This window comes from Cyprinodon variegatus, unplaced genomic scaffold (genome assembly GCF_000732505.1).
Source record: "Cyprinodon variegatus isolate N-32 unplaced genomic scaffold, C_variegatus-1.0 Scaffold49, whole genome shotgun sequence".
In the NCBI taxonomy this organism is placed as follows: Eukaryota; Metazoa; Chordata; class Actinopteri; order Cyprinodontiformes; family Cyprinodontidae; genus Cyprinodon; species Cyprinodon variegatus.
The window spans coordinates 1,862,224-1,885,726 of NW_015150502.1; the positions used below are offsets into that span (position 1 = coordinate 1,862,224).

General features: G+C 38.7%; 1 protein-coding gene across 1 annotated transcript in view; it reads left to right on the plus strand.

Annotated features, from left to right (window-relative positions):
- Positions 1–852: 852 nt before the first annotated feature.
- The window catches only part of adgra2 (adhesion G protein-coupled receptor A2), a 59,005-nt gene continuing 36,354 nt past the window's right edge, over positions 853–23,503 (plus strand). The window contains exon 1 of the mRNA XM_015370906.1: positions 853–1,890. Within this exon, the coding sequence (XP_015226392.1) occupies positions 1,589–1,890 (302 nt within the window). The 5' untranslated portion in view covers positions 853–1,588. The remainder of the gene's footprint in view (positions 1,891–23,503) is intronic.

Here is a 23,503-nt window from a genome sequence, read left to right on the forward strand (position 1 = left end):
TGCAATCCTGCCTTATGAATCTCTCCCAGACTCTTAACTTTTCTTTGGAATGTTTTCAAGGCTTCAATAACCCCTGTAGCCTGTGCAGATTGTTCCACCACACTTTTTCCATCCAACAAACTTTCCATTCATTTGCTTTGATAATGGACTTTCATATCTTACCATAATTAATAAGGGAGCAACTGTCTTGTAGACAACTGTTAAGTCTATGATTATATTTGGCCATTTTAAACATTTTTATTTTATTTTTTGCTCTTACATTTATTTTCATGACAAATTGATTTGAAGTATTTTATTATCATACTCTCATGTCATGATATATCTATACAATATTGGTTTTTAACTTTTTTGATTGACTGTTTTAAAAGCATTTGTCATGAACAGAGGTCACCTTTATGGAAATAATGCAGAATTCAAATTCATTAATAACGTTCTTCAAAGTATTTTTCTTGTCTGAATATTACCTGTACTTATGGAACCATTATTTATCCTGAACTTGCTGCTTTTGCACTTCTGGTTAGACCTAAACTGCATTTCGTTGCCTTGTACCTGTACCTGTGTAATGACAATAAAGTTGAATCTAATCTAATCTAATCTAATCTAGTCTAATCTAATCTAATCTAATCTGTAATGAAATTAGAAGGGACACAATTGATTGTAAAGCAGAATAAATCATTTCAAATTCCTCTTGATTCTTTCAGCTATGATTTCAAGCTGTGTTCAGGACTAAAGGGGAAGTGAAACATACATGTTTGAGGTGCTAAAGGCGGTGATATCCCTATAGAAACCTGCTCAGGTTCTGATTCGCTGTTGGGTTGGTTGATCCGTATGCGCTAGGACCGCGGGGACCAGAGCGCAAACGGAATGGGCGCACTTTGGGTAGTATAGCCTCAACTGAGGGAGTTTGGGGACTGACTGAGGCATACATACAAACCCTCACTTTATTTTGAGAATTTTCAGGGGAGCAGATGAGGACCAAACCTCCTTCTTTATTCTGTTTTCCGCTTTCAGTTTAAATCCAGGTTGGCCGTGCGTGAGAGTGCGGAGACCTCCCGGGAATCGAGGAGAAAAGCGAGGAAAACTTTAAAAAAAGCCTCGAAACAAGACAGGAAAGTTGCAGAACGGACTTTATTCATTGCTTCCTTTGGAAATAACAGTGACTCGGACTCTATGTGCGTCAGCTCTGCAGTAAATCAGCGCTGATTGACTTTCAGCAGGAAAGATAACGGTAACTTGGACACTCCCATGAATCCTAAAATAAGAGTAAATCTATTTTAGTCTATATGCCTCCATGATTCTGAAAGCAAACGCTGTTAGAGTCGCTGGTAACTCTTGGATGGACCCCACTACTTTGGATCTATGAGCCTTTTGGAGCAAAGGGGAGCCGTGCGCCCAGGCTGCCATGACATAACGGGACATTTGGGAAATCAGCGCCTCTGAATGTTTCTGTGATGACCGGATGAGATGGAAGTTCATTGTTAAGTGACTGACTTTTACAATTCATTCATTTATTTAAGCCCCATAGGTTCAGTTGTCTTCTCCTCCCGTTTTTAAACTCCAACCGAGATCTTCACGGTGGAGTTATGGGATGACTGGAGGCGGGGGAGCAGCTGAGGTGAGATCCAGGCGAAGGACAATGGTTGCGCCCGCAGCTGGCATCCCTCTGTGGCCGGGGCATCTGGTCCTGATGCTGCTGCTTCTGCCAACCTGCGGAGCGGGACTCGTCCAGGTTTGCCCCGGGCCGCTCGCCTCCACCAACGGCTGCAGCTGCGCGGAGGATCGCCCCAAGACGCACGGGTCTCAGCCTGTGGGCAGAAGGGTGAGCTGCAGCAAGGAGGAGCTGGTGGAACTTCCTGACTTCAGCTTGTTCCCCAACAGGACGGTCACTCTGTAAGTTATCTCCTGATACTCATATGCAAAGTAAAGTAAAGTGTTCCAAGTCTGCATGATTTATTTTTTTATTTTAGGAATAATCACTGTTAATCCCAAAATTGCCATTCTTAGACCTACATTCTCATGCAACTTCGGTCCGAAAAGTTTCTTTTGTTGCTGAAAACTGCAAAAGGTTTTACTTGTATTTTCAAAATCTATTGAAAAAAAAAACTGTCACTTCCTGTCATCTTCCTGAAGAGGCCTTCCTTCCTGTGAGGCAAAGTGTTGGCAGCATCATGCTGTGGGAACCCCTGTTTTTCAGCACAGACAGGGAAGTTGCTCAGCCTTTCTGTGAGAATGGATTGAGGTAAATAAAGGGCAATTCTGGATAAAACCCTAGACCTGAAACCAGGAGAGAGTTTCTCCCATAGCAGCAAGTTACTCTTTTAATATGTTAAATGGCCCAGTCCAAGTCTAGAGCTAAAACCAACTGGAGAATCTTTTTTAAAATATGCATTATTTTCAACTAGTCTGTTCTGCTTTTTTTTTCTATCACAAGCAACACCTATATGGATGTTTAAGGTTTAGTAAAGCACAGGGGACATGTTAAAGATCTGTGTTTGTATCCAGTCAGGTCTCCATCCATGCTGTCAGATCATGCTGAGACCCTGTAGCCATCATACAATTTGTAAGGTCAGATGTTTTGCTCCTGATCTGCTCTCATGTAGCAGTGAAGGGTTTAGTAGTTCCTCTCTGCGAAGCATTAAGGAGCTCTGTGATCATCATCAGGTCCGGCCTCTTTGACACAACTCTGTCACTTTAAATTTGCCTCAGCCAGACCCCTCTGCTTTCAGCTAACTCCTCGGCCGTCCACCTCCACACATGGTCCAGCTGATCTTGGCTTTGCAAAAAACAGAAATAAATTGAAACACACTGTGGGTATTTTAAATCAGAGTCTGTGCTTGAACTGGTGGCCTGGCTCTCACTTTAAAGACAGCAACACCCTGTCTCTCCGTCTCCTTCTGAGAGCGAGAACACCACTGATTCTGGGCCAGTTCACTTCTATATTTTTAATTAAGAGGCACTTAGTTGTGTGGTCTTTTTTGGAGCAAACTTTAAAGGGCCTCGACATGGGCCAAAACACACTATCATTCCTGATAGATTGCTGATCTGTTAGTGACACATATTTTGAGGTGGTGTTTTGATCTGTTGCAAAGCAGACCTTTATTCTCTGCTGCTCAGAGTTTCTTAAATCATCGCTCATTCCCATACTATGCTGCTCTTTTTCTACTCTTGCAAAGTGGAGGAAATGCAACATTTTTTTTATAAGGATGCAAAAATGTATTTGCTCACTTAGAGATATTTGTTATTTGATTTCTTTATCTTCTACAAATCTTAAATGTTTTCATCTTCACACAAATCTTGATTTATGATTTAAGATTAAAAAAAATATCAAGACCAACTTACCTCAATGCAAAAAAAAAGGCATTGGGGGTTGTGCCATTATTTGCACACAAAAAAAAGAGTCTTTACCATTGCTGATCAGGTATTTTGTTAGACAGTCATTTATCAGACTTTGACTAGGCCACTCCAGAACCTATTTTTTGTCATTCTGAGGTTGACATGCTTGTCACTTTCAGGATTTTGTCCCACTTCATAAAGTGTGCTTGAGTTTAAGGTCACTAAATGATGGCTGAGGTTTTTACCTTTAAGACCTTCTGTTATGGAGCACAATTCATGGTTTTATCAATTACAAGATGTTTAATTCACCAGATGGAATGGGTGGTGCACCTTCCACAACTTCTAAAGCAGCTAATTAATGTCAGAGACTTTGTGTCTAAATTTATATGGAAATTTCTTAATAATAAGCGAATGTCTTAGTTTAGTTTATTTCCTGTTGTCAGACAGACTCTGGTTAAAATATTTCTTCATTCCACGAGTTTGACTGTAATCAGGGTAAAAGTATAAATTAAACCAGAAAATGTGGAGACTCAAAGTTTATCCCTTGATTAATGGCATATTTCATTCTGTTGCTAGTTGGGTTATCTTTGTCTGTAATTAAAATTGATCTAGAAATCTGAAACATTTTAGATGTTACAAGATATAAGAATGTAGAGGAAATCTTTGAGGGGGCAAATTATATTGCATTGGAGCAAGCATATGAGGTAAAGTATGGACATTTTGGTCTCAGGAGGCCATGATCCAGCCACATGTCCATTTATAGGGCCTCGTGTTTTTGCTTAATAAAGGCAAGACAAACATCTGTGGAACACATTGCTGAAATGTGGAGGACGGAATGGCTGGGTTGGCAGTGGTTGAGGTGATTGAAGATAATTTTCTTTTCCCGCACCTACTAATTTTGGTCGGGTTGTTTTTCCGCAGCCGCTTGGCGTTTTGTGGCACGTTCACAAGGCGCAAACAATCTGGCGCTCCATTTTTGTTACCTTGCCTGAGAACAGCAGCGTCTGGAAGGTTTTGTTTTCCTGATGCATTCAGTGGGCCCTTTGAATGCCAGCGTTCCCAGCACAGCTCGTGACATTAGCTCCAGATGTGGAATGCTAGGAGCTCTTGTTGGTGTTTGTGTTATTCCTGGCATTCCTCAGTCTGCCCTGAGCCTGCAGACAGTACCCCAGGTGCGACAGGGAAACTTTTTCTGTACGCGGTTCGAGGAGTCCTTTCTGCTGAGGCTTGTCTGGAGAAAAGCTCTTCTCCAAGTGTTGCAGGCGAAGGCTGGAGGACAGCCGGTCCTTGGCTTCCGGAGCCGACTGCATCGTGTAATGCACAACAGCTGGCCCCCGGTGAACATTCCAGCTGAGGCCCCTCAGCATCATGGGAAATCCCAATGGGGATTTGTTTATTAAAACTATTAGCTGGCTGTTTGTTGTTCCTGCCAGCCAAAAAGGAGCAAGTAGTCTCGCCACTTTTGTCACCTCTTTACTTAAGCTTAATAGGGTCTGAGCTGCTCTTAAATCACACCGCCTCCTTGTTGCAAACTTCCTCTTATTTGACTTTGTGAATACAGAACCTTTGTCTCCCCTATTTTCCTTTATCTGCTGCTCCCCACTTTTCTTCTCTTCCCACCCCTTCTATCATGAGTTCATCCACATGCAGTAACTCTCAACCTAAATATTTAGTTGACTTGGTAGGAAACTGCCATGACCAAACTTCTTCCAGATGTGAGCCTGCACAGGCCTGTGTTTAGGCCTAATTATGCACGGCTGCAAAGGAGCCGGATCGCTGCGTTGGGACAAGGGGAAGCAGGAGGGAACAGAAGAGATGGGAAGGGGAAATAAGATAGGAGGGTGAGAGTGAAGAGAAATATTTTGGGGTGAAAGTGGAGGGAAAAAGGCAGAGGTTGATAAGAGGTCAAGGAGGAGGAGAAAGTTCAACATGAGGGGTAGAAGAAGTGGGAAAGAAGGAAAAAAAAGAGTAGGGAGGATAGAGGGGAGAAGCTTGGCAGGCGGTTCAGAGGGATTGGCCCCGGGAGACTGAAAACTCCCCAGCCCCTGACTAACAGATCTGTAGCAGTGGGGTGATAGAGAAGAGGAGGAGGCAAGGCGCCTCTGGAAGCAACATAACTTTGCTTCCAAACTGACGCCTCTCATCCTAATTAATAATTGTCTTTGAGAGATGAGGAGTCATAGAATCTATGGTGATTTTTTACAACCAACTTCAACTTCCAGACATTTGATCAAAGTAAAACAACAAATATTAGTGTTTTTAACAGAACTTCATGTGATAACAACAAAGAGAAAGACTTTAAATTAACTATAAGTGGCTTCATTATCCGTTTTCACCTCCATCTATGTTACTCTCATCTTTGACCATTTGCCGGATGATGCTGCCACTACCGTGTTTCGCCACTGGAGTTTTAGTTCTTTGTCACTCGAATCTTTTCTCATTTTAACCAAACACTTCAAATATGTTCTCATCTCAGTGTTTGATATTGTTTCCAGTTTGCTGGCAAACTTTTGGGCAAATCTTCCTTAGATCTTTTAAAAAAAATAACTTTTCTGCTAACCACTCTTCCATACCGGCAGGATTTTTGCTCTGCACATCTGTATGACAGATCCTATTACCTGAGCTGGGGATCTCTGCAGCTCCCAGAGAGTTACCACAGTCTTATCAAATGATGCACAGATTAAATCTCTTCATAAATAAGTGAGATGTAAAGGTGGTTATTTGCACTAAATTTTAAAAGTGGATATCAGGGGGGCTGAAAATACATGCCTGTCCTGTTCCTACACATTATTATGTAAACCACAAATTCTCTTCTTTTTACCACAATACAAAAATCATTGGTATTACTAGTTAATAAATGATTGTAATGAGTTAATTATAAAAATCACAGCAGAGAGAGACCCTCTCTCGGTGCCCTGTGGTAGCAGCTGTGTCTGTTTTGATGTTTTAATGGATAACAGACAAGTGAAGAGAATGTACAGTGGCAGTTTATGTGTGAACAGGCATGTGCCTCATCCTGTGGCTTTTACCAAAGTAGAAACCAAACTCCTCCCTGCGCATACTTCAGTTGTCATCGTCGTCAGTGACTGATAGCTTTGGCTCTGGTGGGTGCCAACCTAAACGAGTGGGCACAAATGCTCAGGGTGGGGGGTGGTCAGCATGCCCTGCTCATTCAAGACAGCTGCAGGGACGTCCTGAATGAACATCAGTGTTGTTTGGCTCACAGGGTTTGAGACTGAAATATACTGACAGCACAGACATATTTTTATCATTAAGGACTTGGTCGTAAAAGAACACTTCTAGCTTTTGCATTGCCTTCTGAAAATATGAATAGCTCTTTTACTTTTTTTTTAAAAAACATTTTGTCTTATTATAACCACAAAATCAGTATATTTTGGGGGGATTTTTATGTGATGCACATATAAAAAAAAAATCACAACTATGAAGTGGGAAGAAAATAGTATTTTTTATTTGTATTTGTTAACAAAGCCATATCTAAAAAGTGTTTCATGCATTTGAGTTGTATCCCCTTTATTCTAAGGATCCCTTAAAAACCTGGAGATACTGTTTTTGGTCAACAAATGTCTCATCAGGTCAACACCAGGATCCTGTAACAGCAAAACAACAAAGAAGCTGCAACTACTACCTTATCAGGAACATTACAGCAGAATGTGTCACTGCTTCGGCCAAACAGTTATAATGAGATATTATCAAAGCAGAAGGTAGACCAAAGGCTTATCCATTAAAGAGTTGCTTTTTGACAGCTTTGGTTATTTTGTACTTTGCAAAAACATACATATGTACGTCTTTAATGTTAGGTTTTGATAAAGTGCGTCTAATTCACTTCACAAAGTTATTGAATTACTAAACAGACCATGTGTAACTTAATTTAATTTTTAAAATACAGGCAGGTTATAGAACCCTGAAAATATCACAAACTGTAATAATGTTGCAGATCAATGTTTGACCAATACCAAATGAAAGAAGTAATATACAGTATGTAGCCATAACTTAAACAAACTGAACTGGCAAGGCAATCATTGTTTAGAGGATCAGCTAAGAGAACCTCGGTAGCTCTGGAGGAGATGCAGCGAGCCTTATCATTGGTGGAATCTGTTGAAATTAAAACTTAGTTGTCGATAATTAACACCTATAAAATGCCTGAACTCTTTGGCTACATTCATACTGCAGGCATTAATGCTCATTCTGATTTTTAGTGAAATCTGATTCTTTTGCCTGGTTTTTCACATTTCCAAGTATGTGTGACTTGTAAGTTGATCTGTGTTAACTGCATTCACACAACTAACACTAAGTGTCCCGCATGCTTAGTAGAGGAGGCAATGACGTCACAAACGAGTGTGCTCTGTGTTTACGATATAAACATGGATGGTAGTGCTGGAGTGCATCTTGAAATTTTTCATATTTCCCACCTCAGCCAGTGCATTAACAATAAAATCTTTTTAGGAAGGTTGGAAGTAAAGACTTCTTTCCCCATTATCGTCTGCCATGGTTGTTTTTTTCGTTCTTCTGCACAGCAAGACGCACAATAGTGACCTTTTGATGACATATAGGTTTGATGAATGTACCTGGCCGTATAGACACAGATCACATTTGAAAAGATCAGATATGTATCAGATGTAGGACCACATATCCATGTGGCCTAGTCGCATTGGAACAAATAGAATCTGTGTATTTCAGACTGTCATGAAAAGATCAGATTCAGGTCGCATGTGGGCAAAGAAATCGGATTTGGGTTACTGCAGGATGCTGTGCTATAAAACATAACAAATATAAAACATAAAACATGTGGAATTAGAGGATTTAAGCAAATAAGATATAATAAGTCCACTAATCTACCTTTAACTTGTGGTATTTCAAAATGTGCATAAGTTTAAGGGGTGTGAAAAGTTTTCCCAAAAATGTTAAATCTAATACTGATTTGAAGTTGTGTTTTTTTTTTTTTCATACAATATGTCTCCCCTTGGTTGACCCTCAGGTTTTCTTTTTTCGGCTGCGCATTTGATGAGTCTTCTCAATTTATGTCACATCAAAGTCTCCCTGAACACCGCAGCTTGATTTAACAGCTAAAGCACAACTCTGTGTTTATTTCAAAACCATTTCATCTTTTGAGTCACATTGTAAGTGTCTCAGCTGTGCCATATGTAGCCGTCCGCTGAGAAGCCTGCAGCTGTTCTGGTGGTTTATCCTTGATTCATACGTGTTGAGATGGGAGGATGTTGACAAAATGTCCCAGGCCCTTTTCTTATCAGCGGGGAGAATTCCAGTAGTGGGCAGAAAGCTGGAACTCAGGCATTCCTGCAGTGATGAGGTTTATTTATGTGTGGAAAGGTGATGAGAGAAAGGGGGAGCAGGCTCTACTCTGCATATGTAAGGTGGGGCGGCAGTCGGCAATAAATCAAAAAAGCAAACAAAGACCTGACACTGGATACTTGGAGCTTTGGAGTACAGCTGCAGCACCTGCCGGTGCCACACAAGCCCTGGGTTTTATTGTGCCAATGCAGGTCATTGGAGCAGGACAACGATGGGACACCAGTTCACGCCCCCACCCCCCAGCACTGTGGCTTCCTGCATATTTGGCCCAACGCATATTTCACTTATCACCTTGTTGTGTTTGTTGATTGGATGGCTGATATATTTTAAAACTTGGCGAAAACAGTTGTGTGTTGTCATAGTAATTTCATCCCCCCCAAGTGGCTTTTTGTTATTTTAGTTTTTCCTTTCGCGCCGCTCTCTTCTTATCTTACTCCAAAAATGCCTGACTTCGGACTTTCTTTGCCAGCGCTAACTTCCCGCTCCCCGTGTCTGACCACCGCGGCCCCTAAAGTTCCTGCTTAGGGTCAACAACACAGGAAAACAGACTGAGATAATACATGTCTGTGCTGCAGAGGCCTGCATCTGCACTCTGTGAACATTTGTATTCTTAAGAAATAAATTCTAGCTTTCACTTTTATTTGTAAAATTGCTGCTGCAAACAAATAAACTTTGTAAACCTTAGCATACTTTAGTATGTATTTTATCGCTGTCTGGTAGAGTAGATGGTATAACTAAAAAGAATAAGAGTCAAAAAACTTTGTTGGATAAATATTACAGTATAACAGCATACATTTAAACCTGAATAACTTAAATACATTTTAAATATTATATAAACATAATGTATATGAACATGGCTGACATACAGTTCAGAATCTAAAGGCTTTATTAATTTGTTGGTCCAAACTTTGAAGCTAAAACACTAAGTTTAATGCCCTGTTCCACTACTCGCACTTCCACACTCACCTTCTTCAATTTTTCATTCCCGCTGATGGGAAAAAATTAATAGTGCTTCCCAATTCTCCAGAAAGGGTTTTGAACCCACCACATTCAGGGGTGTGGGCCTTTGATCCAGACTTTGGCTAAGCAGGCATCTAAAAGGGCATTTGTAAAGTGCATTACTCACAATTCATTGCTGCATGTGATGTTTTAATTAAAAAGGCAAAACACGTGGTAATGATCCAGCTCCTGCTCCTTGTAATTTGATTTTGATAAACATAAATTTCACTTTAAATCTTCTAACTCCCACAAAAAGATCATTATGATATTCATCTGAAATTCTGCACATGCTTCTATTTTACTGAACAACCAGGTTATAATTTGCAAAAGAGCTCATCTTTCATTAAAGATTGGTAGAGTAAGGGAAAAGGTTTGGTAAAATATAAAAACAAGACATTAATAATTTTTGTACAACTTTACTTTTTGTACATCAATTTTGCCCCTCTGAGGCTTTATGATGGCAAATCTGTGTTTTGCAAGGTCCAATATTGTGTCACAAACCTAAAAAAGTAATGTACCAGTTTTGTAATTCAGAAGCTATTACTCAGCTTTATATATATTTTTTAATATATAAAAACTATATATTTTTTGATCATGTGTTTATTTAAGAGCAACTATGCAAATTAACAGAAACCTAGAAAAAGTACACTATATTAAATTATTTTACATGTGAATCCCAGATTTTTCATGCTTCTTTGTCTTTTCTAAAAAAGTGCTTTAAATTAGTCCTACCTGCCGTTATCCATGCTGGGTCAGATCCTGACAATTGAAAAAAGAGGAAGGGGAAAGCAGAATAAAGCTTTAGCCCCGCTGCATGCAGTTAGCCAAGCCTTGTAGCTAAACCAGGTCCTGGAAAAAGTTAGAGTGTACCACCTCCATCTGTCTTTGGACTGCTGATTAGTTTTGATGTTCGGCTGATCACATCCAAACACTTTCACCTCCAGCTTTTCTTGGCGAGTTTGCTTTAAGGGATTTCACTGCCGTGACTCGAAATGTCAATCAGCTGCACTACGACTATGACGACAGTTCCTGTCAGCTTACTGCGCAGCTCTCCTGCGCTCTGAGCTCTCCTATCCTTTTGCATTGCAGAGGAGCGTTTGCGCATGTTCAACTTTTAACGAGTCAATGGCCAAAGATTTTTGCGCCCCATGGTCACCAATCCGATGACGAAGGAAACAGCTTCACTCATTATTTAAGTTTGAATTTTTATCTTGTACATCTAAAAAATATATTAATACATTTTAAAATACTGACATTTTATAATTAAATTTTTATTTGTTTCAAGGTCATTGGGCCACCACTTCCTAACAGTCAGTTTCTGCTGATGTTGGACAATTTTTCAGAACATTTGTAATGTCAGACGCTGATGCTTGACCAAATGGCCTGGCCAAGTCACTGCTATAATTCCTTTTATTGGTCAGGCTAGGACTCTGTCCAACCGATCTAATTTCTCCATGCTAAACTCTCTGACCTATATTTGCATGGACCTTGCTTTGGTACACATTCATGTTGGAACAGGAAGAAACCATTCCCCAAATGTTCCTAAAAAATGTGTGGCTGAACTATTAAGGAATCCTTTCATTGAAACTAAAAGCCTGTGCATAACATCTATTAAAGAAAAAAAAAAGCTCCACACTATTATTCGTTTTCTTTTGGCAACTGCCGAATCTCCTCCTTCCTTAAATTGACAGACAGGGAGGCAAACTTCCTCCCTCCAGGGAATCCTGTCTCCTCTAATGTAGACTAAAGTCACTGCTTACTTCACATCCCTGCATCTAAGTCTTTGCATTGCATGTCCTGACATGGGGGTTGGTCGTCAATGGACAACCATTTTATTAGAGTCTGTGGAGAGTTGCTACAACCAATCAAATTTATATCTGCACTTCATAACCAAAGCTTGTGCCGATATTACAAAGTCATATGAAATCATCAACTTCATAGTTACTCATAAGAGAATATCACTTTGATAAGAAGTATTATGATTTGTGATTTATTTGTACGACAATGACCTACAGTCATGTCCACTACAACCTTCTGCATGAAGCTGCATTTAAGGGATGCTCACTGGCTCAGACTGATGCTTGATTTCAAACCTTTCATTTTAAACCTTGCAAGTTTCTCCTCTTATAATATTGTAAATCTCACAAAAATACTTACCAACTTGCCATAACTTTTTTTGTTGCCTTATTATACATAATCACAGGGATATTTTGCAACAATCAATTCAAAAAAAAAAAAAACCCAAAACAACATATCTTTTGCCAGGAAATGAGAAGGTAGATCCAAATCTTAGATATTTAATTTGTTTAATTGCTAAAGAGAAACTACTTCATGCACCTATATACAGTTTATTCATTTTTTTTAGAGATTAATTTATGAATAAATTCTAAACCTTTGTATTGCATATAATTTTTTGTCTTGGGCACAGAGATATTGCAATACTTTAAACTCAGTGACCACATTTCTTTTATCGGTCTTGGTTTATTGCACCAATCAGAGGGGCAGAACCAGTTGGGAAATAGAACAACCAGCATTTATTAAAAATCTCTGTGGACGCAGTCTCCCTGTGTTTATTGATATGATGTAATCTCATATCCCTTAATGCAGAATCAAACCAGTCACTGGAAAGCATGTTGGTCTACCATATTCTTGTAGCATCCATCTTGTTGTTCAACATATTGTGGCACTTGCTGGTTTTGCAGCAAGTTCCCTGGCCCAAAGCAAGGTCTGAGTACTGAGCTCTGATGGTGATTTAAAAAAAACTGATATAAACAAAGCTGGTAGTTTTCCATCAGATATATCTGAGTAAAACTACAGATTATTTGGAGCAGAACTATTTTAGCCAACTTATAAGAAAAAAATAAACAAACATAAAGTAAAAACTTAAATTTTCCAGCCATCTTAGCCCAGAAGACAAAGGCTTGTTATGAGGCAGAACAATGAGACAATACACACATTCCTCTCTCTCTCTGGCTCTCTCTCTCTCTCTCTCTCTCTCTCTCTCTCTCTCTCTCTCAAACAGCTAAATTCACAAAATTGCCTCATTAAAATTGTAAAAACACTTTAGACAGTGATTAAACTGGCCATTGTGTTTCTGCTCTGCAGCCATAAACATTCCAGTTGGAGCTGTTTTGATGAATCTAACGCTCCAAATTTTGCAATAACTTGTTACAGCGTTACAGTAAGGCAGCTGTGATTCAGCTTTTGTTAATATTGCGCGGCAGCTACTTGTTTATGTCTTTAAAGGCCACTGCTTGTTCTGTTGTAATAAATTGTGTATAAAAACACATTCCATGGACAGTTTCTGTTTACAGAACTTGATGGATTGTCTAATAAGTCGTACTGCATGCAGGGGAAATGTGGATGTGTGTTAGCTTGCTTGTGCACACACATGTGGGAAGGGCGTGCACTGCCACAGCTCTCAAAATAGAGCTTGTTCCTCCCCTCTCTAATTAGAGACATTTTCAAAACTTGGATTTTAATTTTAGACTGGCAGCATTTGGACCTCTGGTTCATACACACACAGTTAAACACTTTCCATAAAAATAACTCCCATAGGTCAGACACTTGTGCATCTAAATCTCCAAACACACCCAGAAACCACAATGCCAAACTCCCTGCTAACCCAGGCATAATGCAGCATGCTCTGCAATAAGCGGTTGGACATATCAGATGCAGAGGCACGCTCAATATGCTGAGCATCACAACATGCAGATACAGTGCCTTGAAAGTGTGTCTGTAACTTGTGAAGTTTTGTCACATTCCATCACACTGCAAGCTTTAGTGTATTTTGCAGGATAGACCAACAGAAAGCGGGGCGCTATTTTGAAGTGGGAGGAATATTTCTGCACAGTTACCTTTTGAATTTGAAAAAGAAAAGAATAAGAAAATCTGGGAACTTTGTATGCATTTATATCAAGTCCTCTGATTCAATCAACCTCTGGCAGACATAACCCTCCACTTACAAATGCTCATCTTTTGGTATCTGCTCCTTTAAGCTTTGCTTTAATTTTTACAACTTTAAAAAATTATATCAAATTGTGTTGTTTATTCTTGAAATAATTAACGTCTGGACTTTTCATTCAGTCTAACCAGACATATGTAGAGTACCAAAAAATTTTAGGCAAGTAAAAGAAGCATTATTTTAACACATTTCACTTGAGGAAAGCAAAATTAGCCGTCAGAGAAATTTCTCAACTAAGAGTAAAAAAGTGCAGAGTAACTATTTTACTATATTCAATGATGTTAGAGATCAGAAAGGCCATGATATAAAACTATGTGAACATTTTCTTCATTTTAAAGGCTAAAACAAGGTAATTAATACAACTTAAATAAATTTAATAGGCACAAGAAACATTCTCCTAATCAATTTTTTACTTAAAACATGTGAAACTATTTCTAACTGCATGATATATGTACTATAGGGCAGGGTAAACTACCTCCAGTGATATTATATGCCTGATCTTGTAATAGTAAAAGGACAAAGATTTATAAAAAAAAAAAATAAAAATGTTATTGGGGGGAAGAGTTTCCAAAAACTGAACTCAAGTGAGCGAATAGATTCATCATTAAAATATTACATAGGGAAAAGTAAAAAGTATGGTTTGCTAAAACTCCCATAACTAAATTTTTGTTAAAATGTTTAACAAGTAGAAGAATGTAGATAAGACCCACCTCTGAATCTAATGTATAGATCTACGATCTTCCATGCTGACTGATCAGTGTTATTGTCACTGCTGGTAGATGAACTTAAATTCAAGTCTCCTATCTTTTGTTCCCTCTGACATGTTTGCCCTTAACCTGCTCCATACTTCTTTAAATAACCTTCGACTTGTTCTTCCCACTAAATAAAAGCATCCCCATTTAGCATGATACTGCCGCCACCATGTTTTAATGCAGTGTGCAAGGTGCATACAAGGTGATGCACAGTGTTATATTTCCATTACGATTATAGCTGTCCTGTCAACATGTTCTCCAAACAAATAAGATGCATTCCAGTTGGGGCTGAGTTACACTGCTCTGAATAAATCTGCAGGTAATAAAAAAAGTTTGTAAATCGACTAAAATCCCAATCAAATGTTTTGTTTGTTGCTGTATATAATTGTGAAAAGGTTCCCAGGTTATGAAAGCGTTTTCAATAAGATGCCCGGTAGTAGGCAGAGGTGGGTAATCCCAGTCCAGAAAGTAAAAACCCTGCCTTGTTTTCCTTGTCTTCCATGTTCCTATAACTCCTATAACCAGGTTATGAGCTCGTGAGAAGATCTGATATACTAGATCTCAATATTTAATTTCTAAAATGTTTAATACTTTACTTCATCATTTAGGTCGTATCCGTGTTTAAAAACTGAAGCAATCAGTCAGGATATGCAAAATGATTCCCTACAAAATATTTGGCATGCAATTACATGGATGCTCCTTTCTATTACAGGCGGTTAATGGGGACTTTCAGCTTGGCAGCGTTCCCTTGTCGCTCCTACAAGCCCTCTGGTGGGTCAGGCACAATGGGCACATTCACATCTTGACATGTGTTTGCTGCTAAAGTGCCTGTTGTGCTTAAGGGCATTTAGTCTCTCAGCTGCGCTCAGTGTTGTGACTCTCTGAGGAAAGGCTCAGGGTGCAAAGGACTCCAGGGAGCACAGGCGATAGGTAGTGCTCTGTCTTCTGATAACGAAAGGGTTAAGCTCTCTGGATGCACCAATGCGCTGAATGGCCCTCCATAGTCCGGAGGCCTCTTATAAAGTACTCATTGTAACAAAGATGACACAACCGCCTTGCAGCCTGAGAGATTTCTCAGCACATGCACTTTTGTCCTTCTTCTGTCCACTATCCTCTTCAAATGTGTCCGCTAGCAACAATGAAAGGCAGGACTGAATGTTTGTTGCAGCATATTACAAACATCTGCAATGACAGTTTCTCACTAAGATTAAATGACAAACTTCAAAGGATTTTATTGGGTTTTTATTTGAGAAACAACCTAAAGTAAAGTAAAATTGTGAAATAGTGCCTTTTGGTGATAAAGTATGGGACAACCTTTTTTCAAATGATCTGTGGAGAACATTTTGGTAACTAGTGGTAGTCCACAAAGTGGTAGAGCTTTGTGGAGCAAAGCTGGTAGAGACACACATAAAAGGCAGCATTTTCCAAAGTATTCACTTAGAGAGTTTTACCACCATTACAAACCACTTTTGCAAGGCAAAATAGCTGGTATGAGTTCATCTAAAAAATGCCCTGCTTAACCAAAACAGTAGAAAAGCCACAACAGTTAACCAAAACAAAATAAGATACTTACCGGTTGTCTGTCACCCGCCGTCATGATCTTCATCGTCCTTCCGCCAAAGTCTGTCGACAAAGATTTGATGAAATCTCAATTTATGTTCCCAAAGCTACAATAATAAAAAAGCCGCTCCAAGTGGAGCCAAAACCTCAGTCAACAGAGGAAAAAATGAAATATTTCAATCATAACATTATCTTCCGTCTAAAGAAAGAAGCACATTACATTTTTTTCCTCTTCAAATAAAAAGCAGAAGCTACCGGAGACAAAAATACTACTGGAAGAACCCCAATAAATCAGTATGTTGTCTGCCTCAGACCATAAAAGCCATCAGATTCAACATATTTATCCACAATTTCATTCCAGTTATTGTATAAACTTCATAATGAGACAGTTGTATTTAACGGTACTAAAAGCACTTGAAAGGAATACAGCAATACAAAAAAAAAATCAACTCTGAGTAAACAGGGAGTCTAGTTAAAAAGTGAGCTGGTATTTCAGTAATTAAGAAAGTTTTAGCGTTATATATATCTCTTAATATTCATTGCTTTAATTTCCCTTCTTCTTAATCTGTGTATTGCAGCTTACTGGAAAAAAATGATCTCTTCCAACAAGTTATTCATTGTAATAATATTTAGCTCCCCGTTGCAGTACCAGTGGTGTTAATTTCATAAGCTCATTTATGCAGGTGATATTATGATATTACATTAAAATAGTTATGACAAAGCAAGAACATTCATTTTATTTCAAGCTTTTATTTCTTTTTTAAGAGAATTAAATACGTTTCTTTAAACTAAAATCAGTATGAAAGGTTTTAATGTTACCCACTGTCCTACGTTCCGTACAGTACTTAAACTCACTACCACTACTAACACTAATGTAGTTATTCCTATGCATAGTTATTAAAGCAGAATATCCTTATATATTTTAAATCTGTAAGGAACTAACTGAGTTGAAAAACCTTTACTGTCTTAGGCCACAACATCCCGATCAAGATACATTTAATGTGTGCAGTTAAAACCGTTTTAAACCCAGTCATAAAGGAGGTATGATCAGAAAAGTCTTGAGACTCAATTTGGAAAGTTTTGACAGAGATGAAGTTCTGGATTTTTTAAAACTATATTTAAATGACATTTTTTAGACATGTTCAATGTCTATGCATATTTTTGAATGATGTATTAGATGTGTGTCCACATTTTGAGACGTTCTCATATAATATAATTATTCCTGTTTTTTAGGCTGCTCAAATTAATGTAATACATACAATGTATAGCTGTTGAAGTAGTTAATCAGATTGTTTCCAGCAGACATTCGTCTCCCCCAAAGCTAAATTTTATTTAACATTACCTTAAGCGCTGCTGTGGCACAAGCCAGCATGTGTACTATCAAATCAGCATGCTAATTAAGCCAGGCTTAATTCAGTAATGACTCTTTGAGACCCTTATTTCAAATCACTCCCATTATGTGGCTCCCACTGGTCTCCTAACAAGGACCTTATTTTTGCCATGTTACCAGCCTCTTTTAAGGATCTCTTGTCTTTTCCATTGCGTGTGGTCTTTGAGGGTAAGAGACCATTTCAGAGTTAAATTGATGTTTACACACCAGTTCACTGGACTCATTTTCCCCCGTTTGTCACACTAAACCTGTGCTTCTTGCTTCTTTTATTCTCAAAGAGCTAGATCGATGTTTGGGTGACCAAGAGGTCCCTTGTTAGACTAGTTCTGCATATTTATTTTTCAAACAAAACTAAAGAATAAAGTAAATAAGAATCTATTATTGCTGTCTTCTTAATAAGGATGAATACTCAATGCCTTATTGTCTTTGTGAGCTGATGATTGCTACGTAAAACACAGACAGCATCCGGACCTGGAAAGTGACACAATATTGGAGACTGAAAAGATGGAGTCAGATAATGGTGCAGAGCAGGGATGCCCTGAGAATAGTGCATCCTGGACTGACCGGCAGTAGAGTCAGTCAAAACCAAAATCCCAATCTGTAACTTTCTATTCCTTGGGTGAACTTATAAAAAAAATATAAAGGGCAGGAAAAAGGCAGCAGTACTGCTCAGTCTCCAAGCAAACTGCATTATGTAAATCCAAACGCTTGTTCAGCAGACTGATTATTTTGCAGGTGGTGATTACTACAAGAGGTTTCCTTTAATGTGCATTAGAAACAAAAAAAAAATGTCATAGTTCATGGAGCAACAACAACCCCCTAATCTCATGAATTTTACGAATCACTTATGCTTTCAGAGCTTTTACACAAACGTGTCTATACACAGTTTTTAACAGACTTTCCACTAGTTTGGTTCAGTTCTGACTCCAGTGGGGGCGTTAGATGGTTTTCACAATCAATCGGTGCCCTATTTGTTGGTACTTGCCGATATCGATACCACCATTTTAGTGCTGAATCGGGCCCTGTCTGATACTGGTATCAGTATCGGTGCAACACTAATTTTAGCACATTGATAAATGTAAAGTGAAGTCAACAGTCTGTTGCATTGGTATTATTGGGGTGAAAATGTGAAATGTTTGGGAACACCCTGATCTATAGCACTTTACAGTCTGACAAAAACAGAAAGCAATCACATTAAAGGGCTTAACATTTTTAAAAGGAATGATCAGTGTATCTGACAAGGAGGGGATACACAGTACTAACCATAAATGATGTCAGGCTTCAGCAACCTTCAGTCTTTTGGCTATCTTTATACGTTTTTTTAGCCAGTTTTTGTCTCTAAATAGTCAAGAAGGGTCGGAGATGTAAGGAAATACCCTACATATTGGACCACAGTTCAAAGGGAAGTGAGTTTGGCTCTAATGCCTGTTTATCATGAAAAACTTGGAATTCTGCCGGGGTTTTGACACATTTTCTACAACATGAAAAATGAGAATACAACCTGTAAATTAATCTTTTGTACATTAGGATATATTTTCTCCATCTTTTTTCTTTGTTTGATGTAACGCCATCAGAGTAGGTAAAGCTCCCCCTTAGAGTACAGCTAAATATTTACTGAGCAACAAAGAATATTTTAAATTCAGTGCTTTTTTCTCAAGTGTTTCTCATCCATATCCCACACTAAATGCCAAACCGGGCTGGAGTATTTCCTGTAAATGCTTTCAACTGAAAAAACACAAAGTTTTAAGTGTGTCTGGCAGAGAAGCAGGATGAATAGCGAAAGCACACTGAAACCAAACTCTCAGTGTTGAGCACCAGCTAATAGGACATCCTGTTGTATCTGAGTTTGCAGCGTTCTGGCTGCCGTCAGGACAGGAGGACATGTTTTCCCTCTGAGCTTTTCTGCACCAGGTTGTCTCTGTCTTCTTTCTCGAAGAGGTTCACATAGTTTTTTATTCCCAATGAATGGTAAATGGTAAATGGCATGTACTTATATAGCACCTTTATTCAAGTTAGGAGACTTGACCAAAGCGCTTTACACTACATTCATTCACCCATTCATGCACACACTCACACACTGATGGTGGTAAGCTACATTGTAGCCACAGCTGCCCTGGGGCTCACTGACAGAAGCGAGGCACTGGTGCCACCGGGCCCTCTGACCACCATCAGTAGACAATGCAGGTGAAGTCTCTTGACCAAGGACACAACAACACTGAAAGTCGAAGTCGGGGCTTGAACCGTCAACCCTTCGATTTCAGGGCAAACTCCTACATCCAACGCCACTGTCTCCCCAGAATGAATGTGGAAGGATAACATTAATTCCACCAATTAACTGAAAATGTCACATAGATACTAAGATATTTACACAGGGTTTCCACGGGTCACTAAAAATCATTAAAAGTCATTAAATTATTATTTTTTAAATTAGGGTCTTAATTGGCATTAAAATTCATTAAATGTGTTTATTGTGGCATTTAGAATGCTTTATTAAAAAAAAAATGTTTATAAAAACATTTTCGTCAGCCTTATTATATCACGATATATTTGCGTGGAACTGCTTCCGGTTGATCGCAAAGCTGTATGTTCAGAGAAGAAGCTTAAGTCGGAGAAAAAGCTAGCGAATGGGGGGGGCTGGAAAACAAGGAATTCGGGACATGGCTGCAACCTGTCGACGGGTTATTACTTTATTCATAAACCCTGTTACAGTAAAACTTAAAAATATCAGTAATGCTTTCTCCAGTGTCCTTAAGTTGTTTTTTTTTACTCCTAAGTTATTTATTTATTTATTGTTTTTTTAATATGGCTACTTTGGTAATTAGAAGGAATTGTTTTGGAAACGCTCCATTTTCAGTCCCAAATGTATGGAGTCTAATTAAATCAACTGCTACCTTCAGATGGATAGTATTTGACTGAAACAGCAGCAGCTGGTGTCATCAGTACAGAGAAAAATATGAAGATTTACTTTTTTAATGATTATCTTTTAAATTGTCACTTAAAAAATAAAATTTAAAATGTCCCTTTGTGTGTATAATGGTTTTAATAAATGAGAATCTGTTGGAATAGTTTTTTAACCATACATTTTATATTTGTTCCTTCAACTCAACTCAACTTTTTTTTAAACATCCACAGCTGCCACAGAGTGCTGTACATACCAAGTAAAGTTAAAATTCTTTAAACACAACATAGAAGTTTAATTTTTTCTTTTATTGAGCCTGTCTAAGATGTTGAAGAAAACATCACCAAAAACATTTCATACTCATTCACACTCATTAAAAACAACTTAATCCTAACATGCGTTTACATGCCAAAAAGGATTGTCTTTCAGCATAATCCCCCCCACTCAATCAGATTATAATTTCATTCCAATCCTGATAAAAAAAATTCTGATTTATATGTTTACGTGACACATTTTTAGTCTGATCTGCTGTTTATTGATTACTTATGTCTATATAAAAGGATCTAGAGTTTGTTTAGGTCTCTATAGTTGTGTGCTCTGCCCCTGTCATCCCTCATTTTTGCTGAAAGATTAACCGCAGTGCAGCTTAGGAGGGAAAAAAAGAGGCATCTGTTCCTCTTTTTAACTCTCCTTGTTCCTAGGCCCCTTAACTTTTCGTCTTTGTGTAGATAAATTAAATAAAATGGCTGATGAGGATCCTGGAGCCTAACATGCGGCCTCTTCTTTTACATGATTGGATGAATTCAATTAGCTCATCTGGTTTCTTTAGACCCTTTGTGGTCTGAAGGGGTTAAGTGAATAAGGAATGGTAAAAATGGTTTGAAGATAGCAACTACATTACCGTCTGAAGTAAATTAGCAGTGTGCACTGCTGTGTCTTGTGCTTTACATCTGATAAGTCGTGAATGCATTTTGGGCCAATCTACTATCTTAGTTTTATGCAGAAACAAGCGTCTCGTGTACAGCAAAGCCTCAGGAGTGTCCAAGTCCCTCCAGGATGGAGAAGCAGCCTCTCTACTGCTGCTTGAATCGCTTCAGCAATGAAAAGATGCTCTCTGTTCTTCCTCGGCTGTCACCTGCTTCCGGACACTGCTCCATCTGTCTGATGGCTGTCCAGGAAGTGCTCTCTCCATAACCCCTGGCCTCCGAAACCAGTTTCCGAATAAACAGCTAATTGGCTGGGTTTCCTGTTTAGCCTAATGGGAATGCTTGACTATTTCTGTCTGTTTACAGAGTTGTCCCTGGTCCTCTTTCTCAGAGTCATGCTCCCCGCATTGTTTATGAAAGAACAATGTGCTTTGCTGCAACTGCACTCCAAACTTTAGCATTGGGGACCCTGCAGCAGGATCCAGATCTGCAGTTCCTGGAAACAGGGAGAAATTATAACTCAAACTATACAACACACACCCGTATGCACATCTGCCCATGCTTGTCTGAATATTTAAAATTGAATATCTTATCCCCATATACAGATTCATGTACGAGTATCCAAATGCACCAAAAGCAAACAAGTGTCCTACTGACTCAAATAATCATTATTCAGCATATTATGCTCTGCCAAAAAGGAACCATCCATATCAAACTGCCTGCTTTGAGTTAAATGTGCCTTATATCTTTCCCAGATGTGACTTTCTGTATCTGTATTGAATTATTTAGGCACTTCTGGGTCCTCTATAGCTTTCAGCTTGTCTGCATCCATTTATAAAAGGGAATCTGTGCCCAAAGTTGAGTGAAAGACCTTAAGGCTCAGGAGTCATGGGTTCAAATTCAGGCTATACTGTGAAAGGGCTGTTCTTCTCCTACCCACTGTATCACTGGAAATTATAAAACATGACTTTTTATTTTTTGCACCTGGTCTAGAAACTCAACTGAAAAAACATATGTGTATATCTATTTCTATATCTATATATATATCTATATCTATCTATCTATATATATATATATGTGTGTGTGTGTGTGTGTGTTTTTCAATTGAGTATATATATATATATATGATATATATATAGTACTTTCTGACACCACTGATCAAAGTTTCCAAGATAATTGGATCAAAGGTTGACTTCACTCTTGTAATGGCTTTTTATTTAAAGTTGTTTTCATGTTGTGACTAGTTGTAAAAGACTAAAGTAAAGAGGTGAATCAGTCCGGTTTATCCCCACATTACCAGGATTGGACGATTAAATGTGGTCATTAACTTGAGCTGGAAGGCGCAGAGCAAAAGGCAGCATTTTTTATTGATGTGGCAGGAAACGGGGGGTGTGGGTGGGGAGTAATAAGGGCTGACGGCTGCTGCTGAATCTGTAAATCTCACAGACTGTTCGCAGTCAGCTCCCACTTTTAAAGGCACACACACACAGCTTCCTGCTCTCGATTAAGAACGCACTTAATGTCACAAACAGCCCATTAAGCTCCATGTGGTAGGAGCAGAGACGATGTGAAACTGAAGGGTGTGTTAATGATCGCTGGCTGTTGCCAGGACGAGGCCAAGGCAGGTCTGTGGATCCAGACTTATTTGAGGTAACCATGAAGAGGTCTGCTCCCCTAAAATTAAATTGGGGAGGTCACAGATGTTGGTTAAGTTTTGATATTAATAATTCAGCAGTAACATTTTGGGTTGGAAATAGAGCTGTAAATGTTATTTTATTGACACATATTTAGATTGTGGTATTGAATGCTTTCATTACAGTTTCCACCTCAATAAATGTCACATATGTTCAACCATACATGTTGTCAAGAAAGTTGAAAAGGAAAAAGCAACATGGTTTTGTCTTTTTCCATTTAGATTTGCCAAAATAAACAAAGTAAAAAAATATCCTGAGTTGGAAAGTAAAAAAAAAAAAAAAAGAAACAGAACAATTTCCTGAGTACAGAAATGAAATCTGAAATGAAGTTGCTTTTTTTTAACCAACCGTTGTCTTAAAATGCAATTGTCAACAGTATAGGTTCTTCCCTGATAACTGCAAAAAGCCCAACTGCTAAAAGGATAGCAGTGATCTGCTCAGGATCAAAACTCAGTTTATTTTGTCCAAGGAGTCTTTTCCTTTTAACAAGACTGTCCTCCTGATGAAGTCCTTAGCAAAAAAGGGTAACCCCCCTTTTCTACTGGCCTCCATGATGACATTAATGAGCCTGGTCACTGTGGACATCAGATAGTAAATCTTACTGTTCTGTCAGCTTACATCAGGATCTGTTGCTTTAAGCTTCTATTTCTCTTTT